Source organism: Leuciscus leuciscus, assembly GCF_965113295.1.
Source record: "Leuciscus leuciscus genome assembly, chromosome: 18".
Taxonomy (NCBI): domain Eukaryota; kingdom Metazoa; phylum Chordata; class Actinopteri; order Cypriniformes; family Leuciscidae; genus Leuciscus; species Leuciscus leuciscus.
This window is the reverse complement of record NC_138742.1, coordinates 6,002,795-6,029,226: the sequence shown is the minus strand read 5'-3', so window position 1 is coordinate 6,029,226 and position 26,432 is coordinate 6,002,795. Positions and strand designations below refer to the sequence as shown.

The 26,432-nt window shown below is 37.1% G+C and overlaps 2 protein-coding genes across 9 annotated transcripts in view; one reads left to right on the top strand and one right to left on the bottom strand.

The window, feature by feature from the left end:
• The window catches only part of scube3 (signal peptide, CUB domain, EGF-like 3), a 115,789-nt gene extending 108,922 nt beyond the window's left edge, over positions 1–6,867 (top strand). For all 6 annotated transcript variants that reach the window (XM_082145543.1, XM_082145545.1, XM_082145542.1 and 3 more), the window contains 4 exons: positions 719–916; positions 1,770–1,922; positions 2,004–2,083; positions 3,916–6,867. In XM_082145543.1, the coding sequence (XP_082001669.1) occupies positions 719–916; positions 1,770–1,922; positions 2,004–2,083; positions 3,916–4,068 (584 nt within the window). In that variant the 3' untranslated portion in view covers positions 4,069–6,867. The remainder of the gene's footprint in view (positions 1–718; positions 917–1,769; positions 1,923–2,003; positions 2,084–3,915) is intronic.
• A 3,022-nt stretch (positions 6,868–9,889) lies between these two features.
• On the bottom strand, positions 9,890–25,310 carry LOC309480891 (complement receptor type 2). 3 transcript variants are annotated; one of them, XM_082145590.1, is made up of 12 exons: positions 25,138–25,310; positions 21,453–21,662; positions 21,265–21,361; positions 20,269–20,342; positions 18,929–19,144; positions 17,822–18,034; positions 17,352–17,540; positions 16,042–16,221; positions 15,461–15,557; positions 14,360–14,433; positions 11,722–11,901; positions 9,890–10,370 (listed from the first exon to the last, which is right to left on the bottom strand). In XM_082145590.1, exons 1-12 carry the CDS (start codon positions 25,187–25,189, stop codon positions 10,165–10,167), a joined length of 1,788 nt encoding a protein of 595 aa, XP_082001716.1. In that variant the 5' UTR covers positions 25,190–25,310; the 3' UTR covers positions 9,890–10,164. The 3 variants fall into 3 exon arrangements, with proteins under 3 accessions (XP_082001716.1, XP_082001717.1, XP_082001718.1); XM_082145591.1 differs by having other exon boundaries at positions 17,822–18,019; XM_082145592.1 differs by having other exon boundaries at positions 18,929–19,117.
• Between the last annotated feature and the right edge of the window lie 1,122 nt (positions 25,311–26,432).

Genomic DNA, 26,432 nt, shown 5'->3' with positions numbered 1-26,432 from the left:
GTTTATGTGATGTGAAGATTTCCCTACAGGGTCAGTGTCTATCATATGGTTCTGTTGAAATTCATCTTCACCAAGTCACAGAAGAAATGTTTTAAACTCATCATGCTCTTGAAATAAACATTGAAATATCAGGGAATATAAAACATTCCAAGCATTTAAGGAATACAAATTAGGGATGCATGATATATCAGCCACCGATATATGTTCATTTTTAATGTTATCGTTATCAGCCCGATAAGAAAATTGGGTTGATATAATGAAGCCGATAAATAATGGATTATTTCCTTCAGCTGAGACACTTCAGATGCGACAGGTTCGCCATGATGGTTTTGAATTGCTTGAAATATGATTGGAATCATTTCAAAAAAGGAAAATACAGTAAAGTGCAACATGTGCAGCACACAAGTCTGTCATATAGGTAGAAAAAAATATAAGAACATCATAATTGTGTGCTTGGGACATGGATTTTAATGGTGAGACTTTAAGTTTTGTAATCAGGCTCTCAAAAATGATATAATAATTTGGATTTAGATTTATCAGCCAATATATCGGTTATCGGCTTTCAAATACAAAGAATTATCGGTATCGGTATCAGCCAAAATGTTCATATCGGTGCATTTCTAATAAAAAGTTACCAGGTCTATTAAAGTCATGTAAATGTTCTTAATGAGAAATTTACCATAACGTGATATTTTTGTTTATTTGTTGGTATGTTCAGATCGGGAATGTGGGGGTGAAATAGGCGAGTTCATCGGATACATAGAGTCCCCCAACTATCCAGGAAACTACCCAGCCAATGTAGAGTGTGTCTGGACCATCAACCCTCCACACAAACGCAAGATTTTGATCGTGGTCCCAGAGATCTTCCTTCCATCTGAGGATGAGTGCGGAGACGTCCTAGTCATGAGGAAGAACTGTACGTTTTTGTGCTTTTCCAGGTTTAGCCTTTATAAGGGTGCATTAGTGGCGGCCCACTTTTTCTGTGGCGTTGGTTAGGGAAGTATTTTTTCCATTCATTTTTCCCATAGAGATTTTAAAAGTGTTTGTAAAAGCATTATAAGCTAAGATCCAAACCAACCAAAAACCAACGAATCAACATTACTAACTTTTATTTGAAGCAAAAAAGTATTTGAAAGCTGGGCAAAAAGATAAAAGTACAAGACTGTGAACCTAACAGCTTTAATGAAGGAAAGAACTACAATCCCATGAAGCATTGCGAATGATACAAACATTTACAAATTTGGAGAGCGTATCAAGACTGACTTGATTATGTCATTCGTGGTGCTTCATGGGAGTGAATGGAGCTAAAAACTTTTGGTGAGATTTGCTTGCCACAAATTTCTGATTGGTGGAATTTTCTTAACAGCATCATGGGTAATGTAGTTTTTCACCAGGAATTTAACTGTTAAAATAAACAAGTTAAAATAATGCAAACTGATGGCTTCAATAAGAGCATATATCATCAATTAACAACCTTGGAGCTCTGAGTCGGCCTGTCTTTAAAAGTTTATATGTTATCGTTAAAAATCAAGAGTTTTTACTCACTGAACTCAACCGTTGCACTCTATATCAAGTGTCAAATAGTATTTTACTCTTTAAGTATGTTGTACTGAAAGTAATGAAACAGTGTTATCATGCATGAAGTCTTCATGCTATAATCTTTGTGTAAAAGACATTTGAAATATTGACTTATCGGGACTAATTTCTCCATGTTAGTGGTGATGGTTTCTTGAGCTTTGATTTAAACACAAAAAAAATGTTCTTCTCAGGGTCAGCAACCTCCATCACCACCTATGAGACATGTCAGACATACGAGAGGCCGATCGCGTTCACGGCCCGATCTCGCCGCCTCTGGATCAACTTCAAATCCAACGATGTCAACAGCGCTCGCGGGTTCCAGATCCCATACGTCACTTATGATGGTACGGTGGATTTTAGGTGGATTTCTGTCCATTCATTACGTGCATTGTCACTAAAATGCGCATGATTTTATTTTTCTTTAGAAGACTACGAGCAGCTGGTTGAAGACATCGTAAGAGATGGAAGACTTTATGCCTCTGAAAACCATCAAGAAATACTCAAGGTTAGTTTTGTGACTAGTGAAGTCTGATTTGGCAGTAACAGTAATGAACGTGTGTTTACTCTTTATTCAAAACCCTTAAGTAGCGTTAAGGGTTTCTGCGAGTAGTGTTAATTTTGTCTACGAATTCTATGACAACCTTTTTTCCATGACTGAGACGATGACGAGACGACGCCAACGTCATTAAACGATAACTGTGACTATATCAACATGCAATAGCACTTTACCAAAAACTCTTTGTCGAGAAAATATTACAGACCAAAGCCTTTATGAGCTTTCATGCTTGCAGTTGTCAGATTTCAAGAGTGTAAATCCTCCAATCAGAGCTTTTCTCCTAAAAGGATACATTTTCTGTGTTGCTTCACGAGCCGCTTTCGGTGTTTGCTGTGATTAAATCTGAGATCAGATCTTCTCAGTGATGAACTGTAATAAATCTAAACATGAATCTCACTATATTGTAATTTGCAATTATTGGAATTACTATTAGGAATTTCACTGTTTTCATTTTTGAGAGAAGTTTCTTGTTTTATAATGTTGTTTTCATAATGTAGAGAATTCATTTATGTGACAAATAGCTTATAATAAATCAGAAAACCTAGATGAGGTAAAATAAATGCCTAAAGTTGAAATTGACTTGATTTTGTGCTATAGGTGCACTTTTTTTTATAGGTGAAAGAGCATTAATTCTGATGAAATGTAAAAATACATTTCTCAATTGACAACAATTATTGTGGTCATAATTTTAAGCAAAATAATCATGATTATCAATTTAACCATTATGCAGATGTGACTAAGTTTTCATTGACTTAAACTAGACTAAATTGCTCAGACATTTAGTCGACTAAAACTTGACTAAACAAAAACAGGACAAGGTTGACTAAATATGCAAAATAAAAGTGCATTTCGCACCGGAAGACTAAAGGTCCTTGCACACTGAGTCCGAAATTCTCATCCAAAATTTTCGCACGTTAAAAAATAAATACGACCTCACGTTGTGTCAATCACATCTACTTTACACACTGCCTCTGAAACTTCCGTCCGTCATAAAAAAATTTGGATCGGGTTCAACTTTCTGCATTTTTTTTATTTTTGAGAGGTGTTTTGACAATTCAGAGCCACCGTACAAGCGAACGCCCAAATCCAGAACTGTTCAGGATCAATTGGTTCACGTAAATTGGTGGTTTTCTTTTACTGTGGCTCCAGTATCGCACCAAACTGAGCCACTGACATCCTGAAGTAAACTTTGAATCGCTCGGGATAATCCCGCAGCGAACTCTCCTTCCTCTATACTCAATCTCAGGATTGTTGGATGGACCCAATATTTCCTCATTCTTTTTCTCTTTTTAAGAAGAGAGAGGACAACAAAATCATCCTCACTGCTTGAAGACTCCATTTTGTATTGCTTTGCAAATTTTTTTGTAATGTATTAATTAACTCAGTGTGCAAGGTTTCTGTGCTTGGCGAATTTTTAGGATGACGAATACGAAAAAACGAAATTTTCGTATACGTTTTTTCGTATTCGTCAATCAGTGGCTCTGAATTGTCAAAACACTTGCTACGGATGCGGAAAACGCAGATAATCGAACACGATCCGAATTTTTTTATGATGGACAAAAGTTTCAGAAGCAGTGTGTACGTGATCGACACAACGTGAAATTTCGGACGAGAATCGGACTCAATGTGCAAAATTGTGTTCAAAGAATGTTAAGATTGTTGAAACTGCTTATTTCTATACACAATGAAAATGTGTACATGATGAAAGCATTTCGATTTTTTTAAATGATGTCCATTTCATGCCAGTCTCATTCGATTTTTCTCCTTTCTGTTCCCACCAGGATAAAAAACTGATTAAAACTCTGTTCGACGTGCTGGCTCACCCAAACAATTACTACAAGTACTCCACCCGGGACTCCACGGAGATGCTCCCGCGTTCATTCATACGTCTCATCCACAGCAAAGTCTCCGCTTTCCTGCGCCCGTACAAATAATCCAAGAGCTCCGTCCACATCCACACACCTCCAGTCACCTGGCCTCGAGTCAACGGGATCCTACACACATTTAAAGGAAATACACACGCACACACATATTCAACAGCACACACACAACCACACTATGCAGATTTCAGATGTTTCACTTCACTTTACCCTTTTTCTTTTCTTTTTCTTGTCCGTCACCTCCGAGGGGAAAAAAGCTTCTGTGTAGTCTACATGTAACGTTGTCGTATCGAGACAATGAACGTGTTTCCTTTCTCTTCGTCACCATTCTGTGCTGTGTCGATGATGTTTTTGTCCGGTCGTATGAACGTTTGCACGCTCAGTCCTGAGGCGTCCCGTAGAGGAAGACGATGGTTTGGGTGCTCCCACTCCTCCCGTTAAGAGCGACGTGCGAGTTTAAACACACGCCTGGTTTTCATAGACATGATTTGAGTTAAAGAGCGTGTTGTACAGACTAAAGAAAGTTGGCGCATGTCAAAGAAAAGAAAATCTACTTGTCGAACTGGAGCTAGCTGTGATCGTGCTTTAAAAAAAAATAGGCTTTCCCCAAGTTCCAGCCGTCGTAAACTCTGCTAGTTCTCAGAATAAATGTACAATCTTTTGTATATCTGTACTTTTAGTGTGCTCTTGGTAAGATCTAATTCATATCAAGCATTTCACAATGTTAAAACATTATATTTGAGCTCCTAGAGCATACATGTAATCTCTAAAGGTCATGCTGTTAAAACAGTAATGTTTCGTTAAGGTCTGCCAGTTCAGATTGTATTATTGTCAACTGCATATTCGTCTATTTCCTAATATTCAAGTTAATTTAACAAATCGTGCGTTATTGGAAAGGCTCGGGTGATGAGAAGGTCGGTTGGGATTTTAAGAACGGTGGACTGTTAACACTCATTTCTGTGAGTTTTTTGCAGGACATGCAATTGCTGCTTCTTCAGAAACGTCACTTTAAGCCTTCGGTTTTGCCTATCGCAATTCAAGAAATGTCCTACAGAGAAGAGCAGTCGAGGGGCCGAACTCTTTCACAGGTTGGAAGAAATGATTTCATAGTGCAGACATGAATCACTGATAAACGTAAAGCACGGGGTTGACGCGGATGGACTTCTCAGTCACGAGCAAGATGAAATGACAGTGTTTTGAGTTTGTTTTGCACATTATAGAAGGACCCAAAGAGAAGCAGCGTTCAGGTTACGAAGTGTTGGGTTTCATCGGACCGCGGTTAGATTTGCTTGCAAGTGCCTGAAGTGCAAATAGTGTCAGGATAAGCCTGTGGATGTCGACATTTATGAGTGTTTCCTGTATTAATTATGAATTGGTATTCCTCATGAATGTGTTCATAGGTAGAGCCCTTCACATGCGAAAAAGAACCAAACTTCGAGAAGGTCAAACCATACCCAGTTTTTATATGTAACCAGAAAAGGACTGGTCAAAATGGTAGTTTACTGTTGTCTCTTTTTCTTTTTTCTTTTTTTTTTTTGTATATTGTAAATATGAAATAAACGTAGACTAATTGGAGTCTGAGAGATAAGTCCAAACACAAGTTGTTCTCCCAAACTTGTACGTAGAAACTTTCCGCTGTACTAGCCTCCCTTTCAATCGCGGACACAGAAGAGGGTGTGTTCAGACATCGAGCATCAAGGCCAGAAGCGCTCTACGCAAGTACGCAAACGCTCGTCCAATGTACATAAACACGCATTCCTGCGATGGTAACAAGCCTCGGGACTCAAGGACACGATAGTTACATTCATTTGTTTGCTCTAAACCAGGAAGCTAGCTATACATGTCGACTTTAACTCGCTAAACAAGAAACTTACCGTAAAAGAAGATAGATCTAATGCGACACATACAGTACTTGCACATTTACATGCTTGCGTAGGATGTTTTGGGACTATTTCTGTGCTGGGAAAAATAAAAAAGACAAAGTTGTGGTGTTGACTGAAAAGCTGGCTCCACACGTGGTCAAACGTGTCTATTTGTAACCCAACCTCTTTTTAAAGTTAATCTGTATTCAAACACACAAGAATGTCCCAGGCCATTATTTTCAAGTGCAGGAAAGTCTAACCCTCAAGACTAGATCCTAAAATCCAGAATTGAAACGAACTGAATGTGTGTGGGTTATTTGATGAAGCATTTATTGACGTTTTAGGTATTATGTACATTTTGTCATCTATTACAATGGTCACTAATATAATTGTTTAAATGTATAAATATGATAGAATAGAAAGAAAAAAAAACAACACCTTGGGTTAACCCAAGAAGAAGTGAACTGTCAATATTGCCCCACTTGCAGAAACCAGTTCATACTACTAAACATGTTGCAGCACTGCAGGTTGGATGTCTCCGTGAAATTTAAAGGATGGGTCACATGTGAAATAGCCATGATTGCCTGGATGAAAAGTTTGTGGCAAAGTAGTTAGTTTTGTTGAATGTTCACTAAAAGAAAAGCAGAGTATTTGCTACTCTAACTAGTCAGTGTCATTGGCGGTCTGTGACTGCTTTATTTTTTTTATATATAATTTCCCCTTGTCTTTGCTCTACCAAACCCATTTCAAACATCGATAAATGATCAATCCATGTTGCTGTTTAATGTTCAATGTTTTTTTGTTTTTTTCTGTGTTTTTCTATTGTCTTTTCTTCCCCCTTTTTTTTTTTTTTTTGAGAAAAAGAAATGACTTTGCCACAATGATTCATGGAATGGGAAATGGTATTTGCACTTGAAATTTGTTTATGCTCATGTAAAAATGTCTGGATTTTGTATTGTCTTTTTAAATGAAAGAAATTGGTGTTCTTAAAGTTGTCTATTTTGATTTCTTAATTCACAGGTACAGGACAAAACAAACACCAAAGGTAGATGAAAAGTAAACTATATTAAGTCAACTATAGCTAAACTTGTGCCTTCATTATTTCAGAATGATTTCATTCTTTTGGAGTTAAACTTAATACACTGGATATTTATTTGTCATTGTCACAATAATATTCTGAGCAAACATTTATAACTATAAATTATTCCAGGTGATGTTGGCTAACTATTGATGGTAATATCATTATGAAGTGGAGTCATTAATACATTTAACTTACGTATTATCAATCCAGGGATGCAGCATGATTTTAAAAACACACAAAAAAGTTTTGTCCTACTGTATCATTCAGAAACCGACATAAAAAATCAGAATACGACTCAACAATGGTGCCGATCAACAAAAAGCTTCATGCCGCATGCCTTGTTCTGAGTCTGTCAGTGATGACTAAGACACACAGGTGCAAGTGCAGAAAAAGTATGCATATTTGCGACTTATGATCGATCCCAAATCGGTTAACTAGTAATTTTATTAATTCTCATGAAAAATAATGTGAAAAAAAAAATTAAAGTGGGGAAAATGAACTAGCATTCAAGGCATCGCTAAATGTGACATTTACCCTATTATAATGGGTTTATGTTAACACTGTTTTAAGTTCACTTAAATTTAAGTATTTAGTATAATTCATCTTTTTTTTTCTTTTTTTTTTGCTATGTTGAATGGCTATAATTACTCATTTTATTAAGGACATTTAAAAACAAATCCATTAAATAGAGGCATCAGTATTAGTATTGGTATCTGTGATACTGATCTTCAGTATACTAAACAAAAGATGCCATTACATATAATATAAAATATTACTTTCTGCCATTGTCACGTCTTTCCTCCTTCATAGTGAACCGCTTTGAGGTTTCTGCATATTCGGCACTTGGAGATCAGCAATCAGGTATAATGAAAGATTTTAAAAACATGCGCACGAAAAAGTTTTTAACCACCGTCTCATTCAGACATCAACAATCAACAAATATCTTCATGCTGCAATGCATGCTGGGAGTTGTGTACTATGCTGCCACCCAGCATGCATTGCGGCATGAAGATTTTTGTTAATAAATAATGCAGCCGAACTGTCCTAATTATTTTCCTGAATTCTAACTATTTGCTGTTTGTCGTGACTTTAGTGGCTTGTTTTGTGATGTTCAGTGTTGATCTGTTTATCTGAATACTTTGTTGATTGTCACCATTGTTGAGGTTTTGTATGATGAGAGTTGATTGTCTAAATGTGTCTCAATGCCGTTTAAAAGTCTTGCACAAAAAATATTGTAGCATTGAGAGATCATTTCTGTTCACCTTAAAGGTACAAATACATTAACAAAAAAAAGATTAGTGATTAAACCTTTTAATGGCACTCATTCATGTCAATGTTCAATTCAGCTGATCTGTTCTTCATTTTCTGTCTGCAACAACAAACAAATGCCTTTAGTAAAACACTATTGCAATAGTAAAAAAAAATAAAAAATTATAATAATAAAGAAAAATCAAAGGTCAAGAGCCCAACTAAGACAAACACTAATCACAGTAAGTGTGACTTCAAACAAAACATCTCAATACAACATCATCTAAACCTGTTTTAATTCTCAACAAGAGCTTCTGTAGACGTCTGACAGAAATAAAGTCAGTCTGGCTTGTAATGAGTGAAGATGGTAATGCTGTTTTTGGAGTTGTTTAATCAGATCTTGAGAGAATTCATGTCTTCTTTTATCTTCAGATGGTTTCATCTAAGGCTGAGGCTGGAAGTCAGGTGTAGAATCTTTTTTTCCTGTTCTCTTCTTTTACACTAGGGTTACACTAGAAAGACTTATAGTAACTTATATTAACCACAGATGTGCCTTTTTTACAGTACAGTTGAACATCATACTGGGGCGTTAGGACCCAGTGAGAGCGCGGGATGAGCAGCGCCCCCTGCTGGACTCACTAACACCTTCATGCATTAACCAACATGAACTAACAATGAGCAATACATTCGCTACAGTATTTATTAATATTCGTTACTGTAATTAACAAAAGTACATTTATTTATTATGTTGTTCATGTCAGCTCAGGTCCATTAAATAATATTAACAGGTACGACTTTTAATTTGATCAAAGTATTAGTAAATGTTAAAATTAACTTCAACTAAGATTAATACATGCTTTAAAATATATTTTTTTATTGTAAGTTCATATTAAAGGGGTGGTATAATGCCCTTTTCAGAAGATGTAAAATAAGTCTTTAATGTCCCCAGAGTGTGTATGTGAAGTTTTAGCTCAAAATACCCCACAGATATTTTTATATAGCATGTTAAAATGGTCACTTTTTGAGGGTGAGCAAAAACACACCGTTTTGTGTCTGTTCCTTTAAATGCAAATGAGCTGCTGCTCCCGGCACAGAGGGTGGAGCTTCAAGAGCTTGTGTTCTTTTACCTCACACACATGCAATGAAAATTTCAAAAACTTTCAGCCTTTTATGTTCAAAGTGGAGTCAGACAAAGATGGAGAGACTCAAGAAGAAGTGACAACATGGAGAAGCAACAGGACATTTCTGAATGGTTTGTTTATGAATTTATGTAGCTTATGTGTAGTTATCTTCTAGTCATTGATTAGCATATTCTGTCTTGATAATCTATAAATCGTGTTCAGGGGGCGGGGTTTGTGTAAATTTTAGGGTTAGTGATGTCACTAACCCGGGAGGAATGTCGTGTCGTCCTTACCAGCCGTTTGTTGTAGTCCTTAAAAAGTGATTTCTTTAAGAGCAAATCTCTCCCTTTGCTTTGAACTTTGAGCGTTGTAACTTTGCAGATGTTGTTTATGCTCAAACAGCAACATTACACACTAACTAAAGTTAGAAAAGTGAAATCATAATCAACCACCCCTTTAACTAATATAACAAATGGAACCTTATTGTGAAGCGTTATCATAACGTTTGTTGCTTTATGCCCATTTTGTGCTGATTAAATAACCAAACGTTTCTTTAAGTAATGTAATGTTTTCAAATTTTTATTTATACTGAATGAAAAAAGAAAAGAACATGAAAACAAGCTATAAAAATAGTATCCATAATTCTGTAGATTAACATAATTCATATATAAAAAGTCCAGACTTCCAAAAAGTGTTTCATCTAGTCATTATAGTTCTTTTATGACAATAAATACTCTAGAGTAAATATGAAATAGTGCTCTGCTCATTTTAATGAAATACAGTGATAAGAAAAGAGCTTTATTATGATTGAGACAGCCAGCTGTACTGTGTGTGACTTTCAGTTGATTTTTTGTCTGTTCCATCGCTCACATTCTGGAAGTTTTGGTTTCCACTTCCCGTCCAGGCCACAGGTGACGAAACTCTCTCCAATAAGCTTTAAACCAGGATTGCAGAGGACTGTCACTGTGTTCCCGAATTTATAGACAGACCTGAACCCACTCATTCTTGATCCGTGTGGCACATGTGGGTGAGGACAGACGATGTCTGAAAGGCACAGGAAATAGTCTGTTAATTCATGTATTCAAATAAAGGGGCCACAGAAATATTTCACACATGTGTTCAAAATTCACGAATAATGGAAGTTATTGTCTCCCCAAAAGAAAGAAGCGATTCCGAACATCCTGAAACGAGTCGTCAGTAATTCCAGTTTCACTTCCTGCATGAAGGTTTGTAACAAATTTGCATAAAGCCAGCCTATGGTCTTCATTGGCTGCCGGCGAACTACATCTACTTTGACCCTCAAACACTGTAGTTGTTAGCCTGACAAGCCAGACCCACATCAAGATGTTGGGTCTGGGAACACACCATTGGCAGGACTCAATTCGAGGGGTGGGATAAACGGTTGTCTTTCCCCTCTCCACGTAATAGGATAACGCTACAACCAACCAGAGCGTTTGCCCACCAGCGGAGCGAGTTGATAGATTAAACTTTTGCCGTATCCGGTCGGCAAAACTACGAACACGTCTTCCTTTTTTAAGAATGACTTTAAGTGCCGTTCTTTGTTCTTTTCTCAAAGAGAAGCTTAACTCCAAGTCCTCCAGAGTCGCGGCCAAAGCCGATTCGAAAGACCCATCTTCTTTGTTTTCAAGTAGCAGGGAATTCACGTGGAACCGTCGCAACTCTGCTGTCATTATGTTAAGCCCCGCCCACCTACTCTATACGCGATGTGATTGGCCTGACTAGAGTTAGGTTTTTCCAGCTCGCAGGCCAATGGAGAGTTGTTAGATGACCATGGCTGCAAAATTAAATTTGCTGCCGCTAGATTTCTAGGCTATGTAGTTGTAGCTGAGACTTGAAGAGTTTGGTTTGTGTTGTTCATGTTCGAGAAGACGCTGTTTTCTGCTCGGCGAAGGCAAATCCACTTTGATGCACTTCCAAAGGATGAGATAGATACGCTAAACCCGACACCATCATTACTGTTCGTATCACTGTGTATCAAGTGCTGAGGAAGAGCTGAAATTCAGATATGGTAAGGAGCATTTGGTTTCCAACCAATCACAACATACTGGGCAATCTGACCAATCAGAGAGGAGCAGGCTCGCAAGAAAGGAGGAGTTTAGAGAGACTGAATCCTTTATCGAACCGTTTCAGACACTGAGAAAAGAGCTGATGCTGCGATGGATACTATGAGAAAATGAAAGTTCTTGAACATTTTGATGCATGTAAACCTGTTCTATGAGACTCCAAAACAAATCTAAGAATCTAAGAATAGATTGAATATATGGCCAAAAAAATCTTTGTGCACGGTAGAAACTTTGGTTGGTTCATCTTACCCAACCTGAAAACCTAAAATATCATAAAATACACAACTTCATGCATCACTTTTAATAGTTACCTTTACACTCAGGAGGCGGGGCGCTCCACGTGCCCTTCTGTGTGCAGTAAAGCTCGCTCGCACCAATCAGAGTGCCAGAACGGCAGTGATAGGACACCACGTGACCGAAGGGAACAGTGTCATATATGGGCTCAGAGATCTCAGCATTCTGGACCTCTGGGGGTGGAGGACAGTGAACAGCTGCAAAACACAAAGACACACAAACACTGAATATTAATTCCTAACCCTAACACACTGTCATCAGAGATGGGAAACAATCCAATCCTAGATTATGAATAACCCATAGGAATCGACCCTTGTTGACTTGTTTGTCTCTGAAATCGCTCACTTGTTTACTCGTTCTCTAAACCCTATATAATGATTGACAGTTGAGTGCACTACATCAGCAAGGAGTGAACGAAACGAAGCGAGGAATTCGGACACGACAAATTTGTTACATCATTTTATCCTACATGTAGATTACTTAAAAAACAGTCATAGTAACTTCATATTGTAATAATGCATACTCCAGTGCCAATTAATGCAACATTAATTTGGTTTTGCATGGTTACTACTCTAATATGAGTTCATAATCATTCAAACTAATCAAAAAAGCTCGCATCAAGAATAAACACATTAATTAGTGTACATTATTGTTTTTAGTATCTTGACTCTCCTGTGTTAGCAGCTGTTAGACAAGAGATGATCATGGATGTTTAGCGCCGTCACCCAACCGATATAATCAGATGAATTCATTAAAGAATACATCACATTCATTCTCATGTAATAATATTCATCCACGGCTGTTTCTCGTAACTTCTACCTCTGTAAAAATAGCTATTGGCAACAACGTTGATATTGAATTGGACTAATTTGGACACTTAGTCCAATTCACAGATTGATTGGATGGAATTCCCATGTCAGAAATATCAAATCCAACCCCTTGTCAAAAGATATCCGTTTTGTCTGGTGTGCAACCCAGTAAAACCAGTCAACAGAGAGATTTGTCTTTTACCTAAAGACTCCATTAACAGTCTGAGAGTTTGACTGAGAAAGCCAGAGAAGAGCAGAAGCAGGAGACGAAGTGATGAAAATAAAAAGAGCAAAGTTGATTGAATAATCTTAGTTGCGTGTGTTTCAATGCTCAGACTTCATCTAGATGTTACACTCCTCAAAGCTCTGACTTCCTCTGTCCCGTACGATTCCAACAAGTGTTGTTATACCAAGGGGAAAACAATGGAAAATGACTGCGTCGCAACATCGTCCTGTGACATTATAAACCTTGAAATGGAGACATTCTCTTATCTCGAACTCATGAAGACAAACATCTCTTTAAACCACACAATCATGAGATTTAACAACAATAGCAAGCATTGCAAGAACAACGACATAAATGAAGAATAATAATACAATTATTAAATGATCAATTATGTAAATCAAATGATAATAATATGAATAAATGATAACTACATAAATGACAAATATAAAAACAAAGAACACTTCTACAGTAAAACAGGTTGTTATTTAAAACCCTTCGATCCTTCAGTGCTAAAAGTGTGTTGTCTAATAAAGGGAATTTAAGGCTAAGGATAAAAATAATAAATTTTGTGTGCAATAACGACTGTAATCTTGTTTTCTATTGCTGACCCTGTTTAGATGTAAAGTAAATGGCATATTTTCAATATTATTGCACTGAGCTTCGTGACGCACTTCCGTTTGGAAAGAGTACGTCTCACTTATTTCCGGTTATGTTTACTTTCAGTGTACTGTGGTCAATGAGTTGAACAAACGCCACCTAAAATGATTGTCCGCAATAAGATTTAAAAATTTGCCAATTTTTATTGACAGAAGGGATATTCTGATCCCAAGCCGATCTGAGAAAGCAGCGGGTGTTAAACACACGACGTTATTTCTCCACAGGGTGTCAGTGTTCGCCTAAACTAGTGACCGCGACGCTGAAGTGTGTGACAACAGAGCAATAACATCAGTACGAACCATGAACATCTATTTATTTGGATTAAATATTTTAATCATTCGGTGTCATTTTTCAATGTCAATATTTTCACTATTTACATGTTTATGCCCAAAATCCTATAATATTCGAAGTAGTTGAATGTCATTCTCCTCTTCGCTGTGATATTGATTAAATAGCCTATTTAACATCGTTACAGACACCATACGAGCATTCATTCATTCATTCAACTATTTTAAAAGACTGGAATAAACACCAGCGCACACAAGCAATCATTTTAATAGGCAATTTCATTTAAAATATAAACCCAACAGGTATGAAATGTCAGAAAAAGAAAAACACTGTTAATGAGAAGACGAGCATATGGACCGCTGCAGCTAAGTGGATACATATATTTAGCTATGTATTATTCAGAATGCAGAATGTATATTTCAGCAGGCTAGAGATAATTAACACAGAGCTCATTATTCATTGTTTTAATCAATTGGCAGCCATAAAACATAGTGATAATATGCATTCTCATGTATGGAGGTGTGCTGAACGCTCTAAGTGCAAACTCTCGATATTGTCTAACTAGAACGCGGACGTATTGTGCAAGTAGTCCATTGCGTTATTTAAAGCATTGAGTCGAGATTCAGATATGAAATCAAGCTATAGAATAATCCAAAATCTCATAAAACATCATACGCTCGCACACAGGGATCCTTCCATCCCAGCCTCTATCCCGGCAGGTCAACGTCTGTGGGCCAATCAGCTCATACCTAAAGAGAGCGAACAGAGGGGGAAAAAAATGAAACAAAGATGGACGAATGTCTAATGTTCCACAATGTGGCTCTGCTCCAAACACTAGTGAGCTGCCTTCACTATTATAAAGCATCTTTTTGTTTTGGCATAGATGGTTCCATGAAGAACCTCAAACACCCATAGAATATTTCCATTCCACAAAAGGTTCTTTAGATTGATCAAATAACGGTTCTTTTACGAACCGATCACTGAAAGGGTCTTTGGGGAGCCCGAAATTGTTCAATGATATAATATAAGAACCATTTTTGGTTCCCCAAAAGACGATTTCTCTTCGTGTGAAGAGCATTTTAATAATCTAAAGAACCTTTTCCCATCATCAATAACCTTTAGTGGAACGGAAAGATCCCATGGATGTTAAAGGTTCTTAATGGAATTATTAATCCCAATAAAAAAGCTTTATTTTTCAGAGTGTAGGCCGCTGTCTTCTATCTAAAATGATCTGGAATGTTCTACACACTGCAGTAGATATTTGACTCACAACTGTTTTTAAAGGGCCAAAAATTACTAGATTTATTTATGGAGAAGAGGGAAAAAACATTCTTACGGAAAGGGTGAAGCTTGCGGAGTTCTGAAAAGTTGGGATTTTTTCCATCTTGCTGCGACATTATAATAAGCGTGCAAAAGACGAAACATGAACGGCCCCTGATTGAGTTTGGCTTTAGCAATGCTTACAATAGCATGAACATACTGTACATAGATTTGTTTAGCTTTTTGGTATTGAATAAAATTGTAAATATAATCAACATTTCTTTTACGTCATTCTTTTCATACGTATTAATTATTTTAAGTCATTGCAGTGCATTATGGGATTGTCACATGCAAATGTGCCCAAAATAAGGTATCATAGACACCTACCTCTTTACGTACCTTAAAATGCTGCGTATTTTGTCAGTTTACCAGCTTTTGGAGCAGAGCCCTTGATTTAGTCCAGGCATAGTGTCTTATGTAAATTGAACAAAACTCAAAAGGAAGCATTATAATCACCCTTCTTGACAGATGGCTTTAGCTGAATCTCCGAATGACACTCCTGTGTACTCAAATCGGCCATTAGGAATCTCTCCAGCAGATCCGCATCTTTTCCCTTTTGATCCAAACATATTTTTAGATTATTTTAACACAGGAAAGTCAAGAATGTAATATCAGTCTGGTATCCAAAACTATCATTAACTGCCTCTTATTAAATGTCTCTGGATATGAAGGCAGACAGCAGGTGTATGGTTACTCTAGCAAGAAATGTATGGTTGCTCTCCTGAAACTTCACACACACACACACACACACACACACACACACACACACACACACACACACACACACACACACACACACACACACACACACACACACACACACACACACACACACACACACACACACACACACACACACACACAAAACCTACTCATCACACACACAACCTACTCATCACACACACACTAACCCAACCCCTAAACCTACCCATCACACACACACACACACACCCACACACACACACAGCAACTAAGAATCCTTAGATCCTTCAATAATAAGTGGGAGCAAATGTTCAAATGTTGACTTTAAAACATACGTTCACAGTGGATCCGCAGCGGTGTCCACTGGCCAGCTTGACAGTGTATAATACTGCTCCCTCCGGCCTGCCGGTATCCCAAACTGCACCGGTAACGGATGCGAACGCCAGACGGGTACTCTGTCAGCGCGGACGACCTGAGCTCCACGCTGCGGTGTGACGGAGCTGGGCCACATTTACCTGTGGGAAATGAGTTATAGCACTGAATCTTATCCATATTATTCACTGATCTCAACAACAGAGACAATACTAAAAGAAAGTTGGTCTTTAAAAAGAAGGAAACACTAGTAAACATAACCTGAATTGGAATGGAAAACTAACATGTAACATGAGTACTGTGTTTCGGTTATGTTTTCCCTGTGCCTGTCATTTGACCCAGGCCTTGTCCACACTAATACGGTTTAAAAACGATGATGTAAGTTTAGTCATGTGACTAAATCCATTTCAAGGGTGAATGAAGTGAACAATAATTCCCCCCCCACATTTTTTTTAAAATATAAGAAATACAATAGACCAAAAAAATTAAAAAAATTAAAATAAAATCAAAATAAATAAATAAATAATAATAATAATAATAATAATATAAGGTCTATTGTATTTCTTATATTTAAAAAAAAATGTGGGGGAAAATTATTTTTCACAACCCAGTCAAAAGTAATTAAAGATTTTCTTTGCTCACCAAGGCTGCATTAATTTTCTCAACATACAATAAAAACAGTAATTATTGTGACAATATTTAAAATAATTGTTTTCTGTTTTAATATAATTTGAAATGTAATTTATTCCTGTGATATATCCAGCTGAATATCCAGTAGCGATTACTGTCACATGATCAGATCATTCAGCAAGGAAGCATTCATTTATCAAACGTGACAGTAAAGACATTTATAATGTTACAAAAATGTTCCATTTTAAATAAATGCTGTTTTTTAACCTTCTATTCATCAAAGAATCCTGAAAAAAAGTATCATATCAGTCAGTTATTTCAAGATTGCAACACTGCATAATGATAAGTTAACCCTTAAATGTCCTTCTTTGTTTGAACTCAAAGCTGCTAGAAACTGTTTTTCTTCGCATTTAATGAGCTAATAAAAGATTTCAATTTAAATGAACATTATGTCTTATTATTAACTCATGCGGAAAGTAGACGTGTAATAAGCAGGATAATGAACATCCGGCCGTAATTAACCCCTTCAGTGTGATATAATTCAGGGTCCTGATCACCTTGTCAGGGTTTTGAGGTCATGTGACTACAAAGCAATACTACTGTTTGAAACTTTTTTATGGTTTCAACACATAAATGCACCAACCAGTAGCTGAAATCCTTTTAGGGCGACACTCAGGCAAGCCCTGCCATTGGCCGTCTGGTCCACATGTGACCTCTGGTGGGCCAATCAGATCAAAGCCTTCACTGCAGCTGACCACCACTGTGGATTTGTACAGAACACGAGATCCACGTATCCTTCCGTTTGCCACAGCAGGTGCTGAACAGCGGATCACTGATAATAAACAAGGGTAAAAATACTCTTACTGCTTTTATTTGTAGTGAAGAACCATTTGCATTCATATTTATGCATTTAGCAGACACATTTTTATCCAATGGCTTCATTTGACATGCAAGGTTTTGAAATGTATATTTGTTTACCAGCTTGTTTAGATACATGTTCTTCTTTATCAGGATGCAATTTTGAAAGAGCTAATGTTATCAGGATAAAATTACTTTATTCACAGTATTAAATGCAATAAATAAATAAAATCCCCAAACATCATCTGTGCTTACTTTGACACTTCGGCTCATGTGGGAACCATTTGGCGCTGGTGTTACACATGAAAACTCCAGATCCGTTGAATCCCTCATTGCAGGTGACGGATACAGACTCTCCCGGCACGTAAACAGGCTTCGGCTCTTCCACTGAACCACTTTTTCCCATTTTAGGAGTGGGACATGTTTTGAGATCAACAACTCTTGAGAGTAAAACTTTTGAGAACTGACCTTTTGAGATGAAGGACAAACAAGGAGAAAGACTGAAGTGAAGTGAATATTATTTATACAACACATTTTAAACAGGTCAAATCAAATGTTCCTTAATGTTTAAAGATAACAGGAATAAAAGAGCATTTATTAAAGCAAAGTTGCAAAAACATTTTCATTTCACATGTGAACGGGAGTTTCTTAAAGGAGCAGCGTCAAAAAAACCGACCATTCAAAAGGTCAGAGAATTGGGTTGAAAATGGTCATGATAAATGTAAACATATTGTTTTTGGCGCAAAAAAAAATCACTAAGACTATAAGATGATCTTTTCCAACCAAAATTCCATGTCTATCCAAAGTTGGAGGCTGACATCAAGCCAATGTTGGGTTTTGACTTTAGCCTGATTTCACCAAAATTGAACAAAATTCTGATGTTAAACTGAGTTTAGAGCAAGAAACTACCTTTAGTGAGCAGAATGCATTCTTCGTATCACTTGAAATTAAACATTTGAGGAAGTAGGTGGAGTTTCAGATCACGTATTCAAACCAGCGCTGCATCTGAAATCGCATACTCCCTTAAATAGGTACTTATTTTGAATAATGAATAACTTCACGCTAAAACATAAACATAGAATTATGTTCTATATATTATGAATTTAATCTGAACGTACTACATCCACCATGTTGTCATTACATCCCATCCACATGTGCATCACTTTAAAGCCATTCACAAATGCTCTCCCATGGCCTCATGGGATAGTAAAGTGTCCATCATATGCGCGCTTCACATCACAATCACAATGAGTACTGTGAATTATTTTATCACATAGGCCTACTGTCTTTGCCTTCTATAGCCTGTAGTAGAGAAGTATGTGATTTTGGATGCAGCCCAAGTGTGAAAACAGTCTTAATTACCTCTAGGGTGACACTCAGGCAAGTTCAGCCATTGGCCATCTGGTCCACATGTGACCTCTGATGAGCCAATCAGATCGAATCCCTCACTGCAGGTGATGGTTACGGTGTCTTGGGGTGTGTACTGTGTCCTCTCTCCGGGATAAATCCATCGGTTTGCCACATCAGGTGCTGAACAGATGATCTTTGACACTAAACCAGGCAGGGGCGTAGCCAGAATTTTTTTCCAGGGGTGGCCAATCAAGACCCAGTGATTTTAAAGGGGTGGCAAAAAATAATTAATTAATTCCTGCTTCAAATTTAGAGAAAATCAATTAACATGCAAACTGTGATCGTGTATCAGGCTGCCTTAAAACGGATGTGGAATGGCACACATAAAACTAATTTCATGTAACTGCATCTGGATCATCTTTCCTGTGTAATGATTGCATTTTTGCCTGACATAAATTCTCTTCCATAGCCATAGACGAGGAGTCTCCGACACAAACACCATCAATCACCGGTAGAGCTCCTTGAGTAGCCTATAATCGATTAAACGGCTTTCAGCTGTTAGTAAACATTCATTTAGCAAAGTACAAATGCAAATGTCTTCGCATTTCTATGTGCTATCACAGGATATGTGAGTAATACAAGCTACTGTGTGTGTGTGTGTGTGTGTGTGTGTGTGTGTGTGTGTGTGTGTGTGTGTGTGTGTGAGAGATTGTGAGTAATTTTGTTGGCTAAAGCTTAAGGTTTTTGTCCATTCCATTGTGCTACTTTTACATTCTTTTTCTATGTAAACATGTGCTTGAACATGTTTGACTTGCGCTCGGTTCTCGCTCTGCTGTGTTTTTGTTTATGTTTATAAAGCGCGCATTTGCAGCGTTGCCATGTCCACTTATTATAGGCATCTTTGAGCTTGTTATTTTTTCCATATTAATAGGTGAAGTGAGAATTTAGTTCAGCTGGAGTGGGAACATTGCCTTTGCTTTGTGCCAGTGTCATAGTTCTTTGAACGGAAAAAAAGACAAAAACTTGACGTGTTTCCCCAAAAGCTACTGATGATGAATTACCAGTAAACACCACTAGAGGGCGATAATAAACTGCAGAACCCAACTCTTGAAAAGCCCACCTCTGATTTGAGTCAAACTCAACAGATCAAAGCGGATTTACTGCCATACAATCCTCTTACACCTAATGCACTGTAAAGGTCTGGTGAAACGCTACTGCATCATGCTTTTTCACAGTTTATGGTTTTTAGAAGACATAATTGCATTTTATGAGTGTGTGTATTGAGTATTGTAATTGATGTATATAAATTGAAGGGTTGGGGTGATTTTAACATGACAAAGGGTTAAAATCACCTTCACAGATGGGGTCTGTCCCGTTCCAACCACTTTCCTGACACATACGGACCTTTTCTCCTCTCAAAACATATCTGCATGAGAAAACAAGTATATTAATAACAGAAAAAAAGACAAAACATCATGAAAGGGAAACATTATTAGCCTGGTTTGATAATAAACCATTTAATAAAGGGAGACCTAGAACAAAGTTGAGAACATTTTTATTTAACAGACCTTTCATGAGAAAATATAAATTTTTAACTAATTTTAAACTGTCCTTAAATAAATAACTAAATAAATAAATGATGCTTAACCACATCAACACTTATTCAACCCTCTTCACTTGTTCTACCTGCTCTATTTATTCTCATATAACCATGTTTTCTTATGGACTTCAGACATTAAAGTTGCTCTAAGCGATGTTACGCGTTTTTTAGGCTGAAACATTTTTTTGTCACATCCAGCAAACATCTCCTCACTATCCGCTAGCTGCCTGTCCCCTGAACACACTGTAAAGAAACGCGGTCTCTATAGACAGCCCAGGCTCCACAAACGGCAACAAAAACAAACTGGCCCAGCCTGGACCACGAAACATAACAAACAGTGTTCCAGCCAATAACCGACAAGAATGTTTTGGGGGTGGGGGTTGGGGGGTTAGTGCGCGTGCACATGAAGGGGGGGGTGGGGAGTGGAGGAGAGAGAAGCATGAAGAGGGAAGTTAGCTAGAGGAGAGATGTCCTAGACAACGACAACGACTAACGTTAGAATTATATTCTTTTGAATTTTTATATGGCCGACACACACATTTAAGAAAGGCACGTTCATGACTGTTTCAGGAAGCACGGAAGGGAGGGGGGGGGAGGGGACGGGATAAGGAGGGGAGGGGACGGGATAAGGAGGGGGAGGGTCGAGCTAGCCTCCGTTTTGTTTGACAATACTTCGAACGTCAACAAGAAGTGACGTCACCCAACATCGCTTAGAGCACCTTTAAGAATCAAAATAAGCTTTCAGTACCCTGGATTGCACACAGCAATGGCTCTATCACCGAACGATTGTCCATCTCGACTGTAATGGCCATTCTCTATGTCACCCAGCGCATTGCACTTTCTCTCTGTGAGAATAAATGAGAAAATATGAAAAGGTGGAGTGCAATGAATGAATAAGAGATATTTTAGAGACACAGATAAACGGATTCATCTTACTTTGGCATTTCATGGTCAAGGCTGTCCAGTGTCCTTTCTTACAGTATGACATTCGACTTCCATCTGATTGTGAATAACCCCGAGCACATCTATAAGCCACTTTTTCCTGGTCATTGAACTCGACTTTTTTAAGATATTTGGAGTCCAGCTGCATGTCCACATATTTGGTTGGTTCACCACATTTATGTGTTTGAAACCGTGAAATGGACACTGAAAAGCACAAAAATGATAGAAATGAAAAAAATGCTTTTTATATGATTAGGTAATGCAGCTTTTATTAGTTATGCATTTTGGCAACCATACTGAAAATAACATTGCAACTTAATCATCAATATGAAGTAAATACTGATAAGTCTGAGTAAAGTGATTTGAGTGTAAATGTTGTAAAGAACTAATCATAAATGACCTGCAACTGGAAGATTTCAATGCATGACTCTAGATGGCAGCAAATCTATTTTAAACGTTGTGGGAAAACAAATTCTTAATGTAACGTTATGCACAAGAAAATAAAATGACCTTATGTTTAACTTTATGTTTATGCCTATTTATGAAACTACAGAATCTTCCAATAGCCTTGAATATTGATAAAACTGTTTATACATTCTATTGTTTTTTTTAAATCAGATGAGCCAGCTTTCCCAGCAAACACAGAACTTTGGCACAACATACCCAACCTTCTAACAACGTTTTAACAACATGGCCAAAAGGTTGCTATAACTACGTTGTGTGGTGAAGGTTGTTACAGCGTTGTCACAATGTTGACATCAAACCACCGTTCAGGGCCAGTGCTTAAGGTTGTGCCTAGGGTGTCTGGACAACCACTGGACAACATTATGTACTCATCACTGCCCTGAAGCGCGAAAATCAGCCTTTTAAATGTCAACTGATCGTTGGGCCGTCTCTCATTCTTCATCAAGCAAGGATACGTGAGAATTGTGTTTAATTCACTTCATCTAAATAAGATGCTCATGCTAGTTAACGTTAGTCCACTCCCTGTATAATATGTTTGTTTTTTCTTCTCACAAATGTATGACTTTTGGAAGTGCAATTAGATTTCCATATGCAGTTTTAATAAAGTTGAATTAGCTAACCTTCTATGTCACTTTTACTCTTCAAAGTGTACACTTGCAGGTGTTGATTATAATGAATTTACTGTTAGGCCCATAAATAATAATAAGGCATATTAAAAACAATATTTAAAAAGTATATCATTATATAACATATGACTAATTAAAAATTAACCACAAAACATAACATGCTAAATGGGGGATATCTATACTGCCCTGCAAAGGCAAAAGACCTTAACTCGCTAGAGTGTGAAACTGAGAATAATGACTTTAAAGTTTCTGTTTTGTCCAGACAAAAGTATTATAGGTAGGACTCCCAAAATTTGACAACTAGTTGCTATAATGAAGAAATGTTTGTATGCAAAAAATCTTGAGCTCAAACTTGACCTTTGACCCTTGTTTGGCTGTTACTGTACTCTGCCTTTGTATCATATGCCAAAAATAAGGAGTCGTGCAAAGGCAAAAGGCAGTAACTGACATATAGTCAATATTTGCTTGCTGTCCCCCATACTTACATCCATTATAAGAACACCTAAGCAAGGTCTAGTCATCATGGTATGTGTTTTAAATTATATAGGCCTAGAAGACCTTTGGTTGTTCCTATTTAGTGCTATAATGATCAGGATAGTGCGGCAACACTAACAACGTTAAACAGTATGACAGATACAGATAAACAGATAAGTAAAACGTAAACAGATAAGTTACTTTGCAGTACAGTATGTACAATATGAATAAATGCAAGAAATATTTTCACAATAAAGATAATTTAATTATAATTGAATACAAATGTTTTTTTTTTTATAAATTACAGAGGAGCAGTAATTTATCAATTTGCAACAAGAATATTTCATATTCATTTGGCGTGTTTAGGCCTTTATTTTGAAATAGCAATAAACATGAAAAATAATGAAAGATTGGTAGAAAGCTCAGTTTGTTTTTATACCAAGAGTTAAAAAAAATAACACCAATTAAATTATCTAAAAAAAAAGTCAGATTTTAAAAAATATATATATAAACAAAAATATTATGGATTCTCGATTCGTGATGCGGCTGCCAGCTATAACGCACATATGCGCTCTTTTTATGCGTTTATTAGAGGTTGAATTAAAATGACGGTGACAGTTAAAGGGTTAACTTAAGGGCCACCAAACTGCTCAAGATGCACAGTCAACGAACTCGACTTGGATTACTGCTTTTTATTTCTGAGATAATATAGACAGAGTCAACCGAAAAAAAGTTGGAATTACTTTTACCATTTAGGTTAGCCTACTTTGTAGGCTACGGACGTTAGCGATAACTAGCTTAGTGCTTTATGGATTTGTGTAAGATCTGACATGAACACCTGCAAGAAGGAAATATGGCTCAAACACGTATGGATTGTTGTGGATACAGCAGATGACGTGCATTGCTATGGATTATGGATTATGCATCTTCCATGGATTATATCGGATTGCATGGAAAGGTAGGATGCCTGTGTATTTAATAATTGGTTTTCGGCGTCTGATGTGAGGCGAGTGTCAACGTTAGCGCTAACTTACGTGACACAGATTAAATTTAGCTAGCTCCGGGCTGTCACTGATATTGACAGATCTGAACCATCGCCCTGAACAAAAATAACAACATTTATGACAACCTATTAGCTTGCATACCATCTAAGTATGGCTTGTTCACCTTGCTTTGTTTCTGATTGCATACTTGGAGCAGTTAGTCTGGCCAAAGATGTATTGTGTGTATGTTACGTGGTTTGGTGACAATTAAAGAGCGCCACATTTGACAGTATGACAAAGCCAGAGTACAGTAACTTCACAGCGGCACCGTAACATCTCTCTTGATGCCAGGCTAAACAAAGTCAGAACACCGTAACTCAACTTCAGCGTGCTGGAACAAAGGCAAAGAGCCGTAACAACTGTTACGGTGTTCTGCTGTGGTTTCTCGTATGGTTTTGGAAGTTACGGTTGTCATGGCCCTTTATTTTCTCGTTAAAACAATCAAATTGACTCACGATATTTATTCACATGATAAAGGAGGTCTCAAATACCACAAAAATGACACTAACTCATTTTTGACCAAACATGATGTTACGGCGTTTTGCCTTTGTAGGGCAGTATATAGACCTATAGCATAAATCAATTAATTTTCAGAACGTCGTCTCTCAGTTGAAGAATGTCGCGTAGCAACAGCCCTGTCACGTCCACTGATCTATAGAATGATATTATATAGATCAGTCTCAGTGGTCACGTCTCACAATTCTACGTTGTTACAATGTTGCCAGCACGTATAGACAGCGACGTTGCCATAGCAGAAATGCAACGTGCCACATACGTTGCCACAACGTAAATGTGTTGGCTGGGTTACTGATCTGACAGGTGTCCATCATACTAGACAAATAAAGTTGTTTGAATACATTCAGCCATTAAACTGAATAGACATAATCTCACACACATAATATGTGGAAAATATATATAATAAAGTGGCTGGAATAGCGGATCACTTTGTCAATAAACGTTATACGTCGAGTGATGACACAGCGTGCCACGTTAAAGTGCTTAAAGTTGTTGATTATAATGACGCGATCTAGTTTTGTTACATTTAATGTATTTAAAAGGTAGGCTACTCACCTACAAAATGCGCAAACACAAGTACGAGTATAATCCCCCACACAGTCGCCATATTCACGGATTTCTGCAGACGAAGAGAAGGAGTCTGTCTGAAGGAAAACAAATAATGTGTTCAAATTACACTCCTAGTGCTTGTTATAACATACGCCCGCTGTCGTGACGGAATCAAACCCTGCCCTCCGCATAAACACTTCTATATTCGGTATAGTTCTTGTAAAACAACAATAAACGACCTAGGCTATACTCATTCAAATAATATCAATAACTATAAACTAGAAAAAGGCGTGTTTCTGAATGGAACAGAACATAGGTCGTGGTTAGACCCTCTGTGGCAAACATTATCCAATAAAACTAACTTTTATTTTTTATTAGCCTACTAGTTATTTTAGTGACTAGCTTTTTCAGTTACTCTAGGCTAAATCAATAATCAGTAGGCTACTATAATTTGCTACTGGTCTGGAATACTAATAGGGCATATTTCTTTTAGCTTACTTTTTCTTTTTTCCTTTCTGATAAGTTGATTAGGAGTGACTAGCCTAGCAAATGAATGAGACCAGCAGAGACTAATTGAATATAGTTACGAAAATTAACCATGTTTTTATTTTATTTTATTTTTTTAAGTGTAAGTAAACCATGTTTTTTTTGGCGGATTGACTACCATAGACAAAAACCATCGTTCAACTATTGTAAACCATTTTATTAAACTAAAATTAACCATGGTTTTACAACAATTAAAATAAAATAAAAACATGGTTACTACATTAATGAACAAAATAATATGTAAATAAATTAGTAACAGATAATGAAGGAATACATGTAAAATAGTAACAGATAATAAAGGAATACATGTTAAAACATGCCTAACAATACACTGTGAATTCACTTTATACTGCATTATACAGTACATTCAGGCTACATATTGTTCCCATATAGTCTAATAATGCAGTACTTTCATCTACGGTGTGCACACAAATGCATTCTCATTTATATTTCATTTTATTAAATGCTTTGTTTTTCTTTGATAGCAGTGGCTACAGCGGTTCACATCTGGTAAAGGTTTTGCAAGATATCATTAAAACAAGCCCATACATGCGCTTTTAATGTCAGTGGGATTTTTCACCTTCAGAATTATCACTCCGTCATAAATCATAATATTGTATCTTCGAGGACAAGATTGGCAGATTTGGAGAAAATAAGATCAACTGAACCCATGTTCTCAAATACAGTTTGAAACTGTTGAATGTTTTACTTTACTTCCAGGTCCAACAGCCTAAACATTCATGGTTATCTTGTAG